Here is a 7,003-nt window from a genome sequence, read left to right as displayed (position 1 = left end):
CTCTCTCTCTCTCTCTCTTACATTGCAGCAGTTCACGTCTGACCGAGAACAATGCAACATGTGCGGAAATCATCAGCGCGCACAAACCAAAAGGGAAACTGGCTTGTTCGTGAACCGAGACAAAAGTTTGGCGAACTTTTTGGTCGTAAACAGAGTTGTACGTGTACCGAGGCGTTCGTGAACCGGGGTTCCACTGTATATATGTGTATATATGTGTATATGTATATGTATTTGTAGAACAATGTATGAAATGTCTCAAAGATGCCTTGTCACACAACTTCTAGAGTTAATTCTTACAGTTCTTGCATAATTAAACCCTCTAATGCCTCAGTTTTCCACTGCTTTTTCAGTGACTGCTTCTCGGCTCTGGAGCAGCCTACTGCTTCAGATACGAGCAGTTCCAACCCTGTCAATTTTTAAATCTTTGCTGAAAACACTGTTTTTGCCGCTCAAGATATATTTTTATATGCTGCTAGTTTTTATTTGTCAGTCGTTTGTTTTTCTTTTCATTGTTTATCTTACCATTCTTTGATTTTATGTATTTTCATGTACAACACTTAAGAAACCACTTCTGTGGCCTTAACTGTGCTCTATAAATAAATTTTGACTTGACTTTTTTGAACAGTTTGCTTTTATATTAATGTTATGCCTTTCTGCAGTCCATTGAGTAAGCCACTTCTCTCTTTTCTGTTTTGTTTGCTGAAAGTCTATCCTAGCACTTTTGGGCTTAAGTTCTTCTGGTGCTTCCGCATTGCATCCAGGAAGCTGGGTTGGGCAGAGCCTGCCTCCAGCAGCTCCCCCTAGTGGTACTGAAAGACCCCACCAGAGCTGCCCGCTAAAATTACAACTCCAGTGCAGCCCTGCAGGTGTCGGAACAGGAAACATGCTAGAGGGATGTCATCACTCAGTGTAATGGGGAAGCACATGGCCCTGGGAAGCAATCTCCCTTGTCCATCTATTATAGTAGCCCCCCCAATCTGGAAAGGTATCACTAACCAACCTGGTCGGGATTGCCCATCCACCCACATCCTTCCATTATAAAAGGCCTCCTGGCCAGGTAGAGGTCCATCTTTCTCGACTGGGATACTGGCCAACCCTTGTTGTCTATTACAATCTTTACATTCCTTTGTTTGTTTATCCTAGTTTCAGGCTTTTTAATGTATATCAACCTTTTTGGAGAATGTCTTTTCATGTAAGAAAAGAGGTATTATTGCGTTCTTATTTCACAATATCAATTTTCTTAATCTGCTTATTTTTCCTTTAGTTTTTTTTTTGTTTTGATGAAATAAACTACCTCAAAAGTAGTTTTTCATTGGCCAAATTGAAACAGTGCATTTTTTTTTTGCAACTCTTTGCATTTTTCATTCTTGCGATGTGGGCTGCTTTTGAAAACCTTTTCTTTGTGTAGCACCTTGTGATTTTTTTTCCCTCCTTGAAGAATGGTATATGTTATGTGCAGAACACAAATTGTGAAACAGAATTCAGTTTAAAAATACAAGTGAACAATCAATACAATAATAGATATTGTGTTCCAAATAAAGACCATTCCATGATACCTGCTCGTTTACAGTTCCATAGAGAGTTTTTATTTCCATTTTGACCATAAATGTAATATCATGCTAATTATTTGAAACTTGCACATCTTTTGAATTAAATAGGGACATTTGAGGACATCACTAATTCTCAAGCATAATACAGTACTGTAAATACTGTTGTCAAAATGTTAAGTCATTTTGTGCACACTTGCCATCAAATGTAACTAGCAATACATTAAGCAGCTGTTACCAGTTCTCTGTTGAACTGAGCAATATAAGTAACAGCTTGTAATTCCTAGTGTCCTAATTATGCTTCAGCGAGGTCCACTCAGGGAATACAAATGCTGAGAGGGAGATGTAACATTCTGAGCGATCCCTCCTCTTCATCATTTCTCTTTCTCATAGCTAATTTATCTATAAGAAAACTAGGCACAGCAGTGATTAATACTTTGCAGATTACAATGAAGCATTTCTTTTAAATGGTTAGCATGCAGCATCATTGGTAAAAGCATTCTGCTTCTTAAACACAGCCCTTCACGATACATTTTAGGATTTTTTCTTTGCCTTTTTTCTGCTTTTGAATTTTGAAAGTTGTACTAAGAGCTGATTTTGAAATTACTTTTCTAGATCTCAAATCACATCAGTCTTCTGATATGTGCCTTGTGTACTGCTCCTCAATTTTTTCCTCCATTGCCTGCAGTTTTTTATGGTTTAAGTATAGTCAATCATAAATGTTTTCCTAGTAATGTTGCAGGTACTGTTTATCAAGGTTTGGTTATATTTTTTTGTTTGTTTCCTTGGTGTATAGGCTGCATTCAACTGTATCCTGAACTTGTGGAACAGGAAACCTCTGAAGGTATATGGAGGCCGCATGGCAGAGTCCATGCTTGCCATTCTCTGCCATATTCTCAGAGGTGAACCAGTCATCCGTGAACGTTTATCCAAAGAGAAAGATGGTGCTCGTGGAGGTGAGGAAGAAGGTGCTGCACCTGAAGAAGGTACTGCACAGAGAAGAGAGCCACAAGTCAATCAGCAGCAGTTACAACAGGTAAACAATCAGTATTGATCAAGATCCTTTACTTTCAGAGGGTAACTAGTGGTTTGTGCCTTGCAGTGTGGCCTATGTATTTCTGTTCTTGAAGTCATTTGCAGATAGTCACCTCTGACATACTGTACATGCATTTGCGTACTGAAGATGGTTTCTGTCAGACACACTTGTGGCTTGGGAGTCTTCAGCAGTAGAGGTCTTCCTTGACTTACCAGTCCCTTTGTAATTACTTGGTTCTTCTTAATGATATTGCAGACAATTAATTTTGGTAATTCTAAGGTTTTACTGATGTCTTTAATGCTTTTACTCTTGTTTATCAGCCTCATTAATGGCTTCTTTAACGTTCATTGGCACAGCTGTTGTCTTCATGTTGAACAATGACAGCTACTGTCTCCAAAGGGTTGAATTAAGGCTAGGTATCTTATACCTGCACTAATGAAACACACCTGAGTAATCAAGCACCTGTGACTCAAACTGTCCCAAGCATTATAGTGGCTTGATGTGGAAGGGAATTCAACTACCAGTTGCTTTGGAAGAGCAAAAAATTACTAATTATGGTCTTTGTCCAGTCTTATACATTAATTTTTAAAAGTTGTACATAAAGGCAAAAAGTGAATTCCCTTAGGCTTGAATGAGGTTTGTGAAAATGTGTAACTGATAGTGGGATAAAAACCAGTTAGTCTGAACTGCCTGTGTTATGATACTGACACTCTTAGTTTTAAAATAAAGACGTGGTTTTTTTTTTGTTTTTTTTTTTTTGGTTTTTGGTTTAATATATATACACACGCATACACTATATAGTAGCATGTAGGTTGCTTTGCATTGAGAACTGGGAATTCTCATGTTTCTTGCATTACCTCTACTTAGAAAACTTGTATGCAAATAGTTTTCTTTTGGTTTTTCAGCTGATGGACATGGGATTCTCCAGGGAACATGCCATGGAAGCTCTTCTGAATACCAGCACAATGGAGCAAGCAACAGAGTACCTTCTCACTCATCCTCCGCCTCTGCTGGGTGGTGTAGTGAGAGTAAGATGATTTTTGTATTCCTGTTATCTGTTGGCAGGGCATTTTCTCATTTACATTATTTCCTATAAAATAGGTAATGCCAAAATCTGATTTACCTTAAAACTGTACTATTGCGAGTGGCAGCAGACTTGAATCACTAGCATAGTTTAAGAATAATCAGCTGTTCCTTGTTTTTCTCAAAGCATCATATTACAGTTTTCAAAACATGCAATTCAACCTATGTACAGCAGATGTACTATTTATTTTTTTAAATTTACTATACATTACTATTACTAAACATACTAGATTCTCAAAATAATATGAAGCACAGCGTGCAAAAATGCATTTCCTTTAATGTAGGAGTGGCATTATTGCTTTTCTAAATTAGTAAAAATAAAGTCACCTGTTCCAGTTTACAAAAGATTCAGTCTATTAGTGTTCTTATATTTTTAGGCGAGTAAATTTCCAGCAGCTTTCTTGGTAGCCATTTTCTATGGTAGTAGCCAATTACTGCTACTAATGAAAAACTTATTTTTGCATTCATTTTAATTGACTTTTTTTTTTAAATTCTAAATCATCCATAAAGTACCTAACAGTGGATCAGTTACCTTGATCTCTTTTATATAAACTACTATAAAGTGTCTCTTTTTCAGCAAATTATTTGCAAAGGAAAAGGTTAGCTACTCATATGTTGAATTTCTTTGAATGTCATTGGCTGGCTGCTCTTTAAGGAAAACAAACCATTAAGGGTTAAAAAATTTTAAACAGCAAATTAATTAAAATTAAGGTAAAAGAAACATGACCCACTAAAGGCTATAATGAAAATCTTTAGCTACTGTAAAACTATACTTCTGCTGAATCTTAGTTTGCCATACTTTTTATAAACAAGCATCCCTAATAAAATTAGGTTAATTACATAGGCTCCTGCTTGAAATACTTTCACTTTTTTATCCCAGTTTATGCATTAAACTGGCTGTATTAAAGAATTAATAGTTTAAAACAAATAAGAGTTATGTCTAATAATTACCTGAATGTATCATTTCAATGACAAAAATTCTTCTCTAGGACCTGAGTATGTCCGAAGAAGACCAAATGATGAGAGCAATTGCAATGTCTCTTGGCCAAGATATCTCCATGGAGCAGCGCTCTGATTCTCCTGAGGTAAACAATTCCTCTTCCTTGTGCTTCTGGGATGTGAATGCAGCTGTATTTTTATAAATAAGATACAGAAAAAAATTGTACACTTAAGGTTTTCGGTCTTGGTGTGAAGCAGTTGTATCTCTTCACTATTGAGCCAGTGATTCTCTGATCTCTCTTCTTAGCAGTGCACTTATTCCACCTGATGTACCCATATTAACGTGGGCTCTGTCTGCCCAAAATGCACCGATTTAATCTTGTCCCCGAATTAATATGGTGTGCAATATTAAATATAAATTTTATTGTTTTTAGTATTCCCTGAGCATGGCAATGTTTAAGCTTAGCTAATCCAATTAAAAGTATTCACAGGTACACCACAAGAAATAAGCCCGCAGTGTATAATCACATCATCTCTACCAGATATGTCACATCAACAGTCTAATGATTGAGATGCAATTCGCCATTGCAGCCACACCCCACTGTTATGGGGTGTTGTGTGCAGAATTCTGAGGGAAAAAAATGAATTTAATCCATTTTGGAATAAGGCTGTAACATTACAAAATGTGGAAAAAGTGATGTGCTGTGAATACTTTCCGGATGCACTGTATCTTGCATACTGGCTTTATTTGTGCTTGGTCTGATTTGAGATAGCCGAACCACTTCCAATCTTTTGATGACGTGTGCCTTTTCTTTGGTATTGTCTCTTTCTGAGCAGTTAACAGATTTTCTTCTTCAGCTTCACTTACCGGCAGGTCCTCGCTGCACAACATTTCCCAAGCACATTACTAATGTTTACAACCTAGTTTCTTTGTGGGGATAGGCAAGAATTTCAGGTTGAATTATGATTTGCTGTAGTGCTGGCGCTTTGTTAAGCCTACATGCAGTGTGACAGGCCACAGGTATCGTCTGTTGCAACACATTATCGTTTTAAACTTAATACAGGAAAAACGAGTTTGATCAATTTTATAGCCTGCATTTAGCATTATCAAGTTTTTTGTATCTCCCTCAAAAAGTCGAAATCATTTTATCTCCCAGCACTAGTCATCATTATGTATTATGTTGTTTACTTACAGTTCAGCACTTTACTCATTAAACAAAAATTGGAAACATATTAATTCTTCTTAAACAAAAATTGGAAACGTATTAATTCTGCTTTTGTTCTTGAATAGTTGAGGTTGAGATATCCTTTAATACTGTCCTTTGGTGGTTCTGCATTTTTTTTGATAGATCTTCATTTTGAATGTGTGTCTATGGTGGTTTATCTTTCTCTGCTTGGCATTACTCGGTTGACATTTTGTCATCACTGGTGCCTAATATACTGCAAAATGCAGTGTGTCTCGCTTACCTTCCTATGTGAGGTTTACTGGAAGTGATCTTCTTGCTTGACTATCCTCACTGCAGCTGTTCCGATTATTCACCGTTCCTTCCTCTTCCGCTCTCATGTGCCTTGTCCACAGCCTACGCATTGTATCCACTGGCTACACCTCTCACTACTAACTTTGATTACTTTCCCCTCAGGTTTTTCACATTTGGCCGCAAGTAATGTCATTGACACTCGCTCATCCATTTCCATGAGCAGATCCAAGCCAGGGTCCTTTCTGAAATTTCCAGTGAAAATTTGCCCAAGCCAAGAGATTTAATCACAGTGGGTCTTGTAAATTTTGCTGTTAAGTGCTTTATCATCTCTCTTCTCTCAATTACTCAGTCATGCATCAACCCCCACCCCCACATGGTTTCTCAGGGTGTACCTCCCCTTCCTAGCATTTTTGTGGTACAGTCACTGGATAATAAGCCAGATGATATTCAGAAAAGAATGGTTACATGGAGAGACATTAGAAGCTGCTGCAAACATAGCTAACTACTGAGACACCAGATAACTTTACTGTCTTTCATGGAGATACAAGTTCACTATCATGTAAGAGCCAAGAAGAAAGGAGGTTTATGTTTTATGATGAACACTGTGTGAATGTGTTTTTAAAGTTCACTGTAAGTGGAATATTTGTTTTATCCAATGAGGGTGTCTTGCAGTGTGTTTATGGACATCAGGAATTTATTGAAAGCACTCGGCAATGCATTTCAAAGCAGTGATATTGATACATACTAGGAAAAACAAATACAAAGACAGAAAAGATCAAGTCATAGTCAAGATAGCTAAACATTTGTGGAGTTAATGTGAGATGGAATGTTTTATTGTGGAGATTTCACTGTACTTTAATACAGCTGCTTTATAGGACCTCATGTGGACAGCTGCTTCAAGCAAAGAACCGTAGCAGCTC

General features: G+C 37.3%; 1 protein-coding gene across 1 annotated transcript in view; it reads left to right on the top strand.

Annotated features, from left to right (window-relative positions):
* Positions 1 to 7,003, top strand: part of huwe1 (HECT, UBA and WWE domain containing E3 ubiquitin protein ligase 1) — a 387,803-nt gene that overhangs the window by 226,492 nt on the left and 154,308 nt on the right. The window contains 3 exon segments of the mRNA XM_051933601.1: positions 2,344 to 2,583; positions 3,489 to 3,611; positions 4,656 to 4,751. Of these exon segments, the coding sequence (XP_051789561.1) occupies positions 2,344 to 2,583; positions 3,489 to 3,611; positions 4,656 to 4,751 (459 nt within the window).

The sequence above is a fragment of the Erpetoichthys calabaricus genome, chromosome 11 (genome assembly GCF_900747795.2).
Source record: "Erpetoichthys calabaricus chromosome 11, fErpCal1.3, whole genome shotgun sequence".
Taxonomy (NCBI): Eukaryota; Metazoa; Chordata; class Cladistia; order Polypteriformes; family Polypteridae; genus Erpetoichthys; species Erpetoichthys calabaricus.
This window is presented reverse-complemented; position numbering and strand designations above follow the sequence as displayed.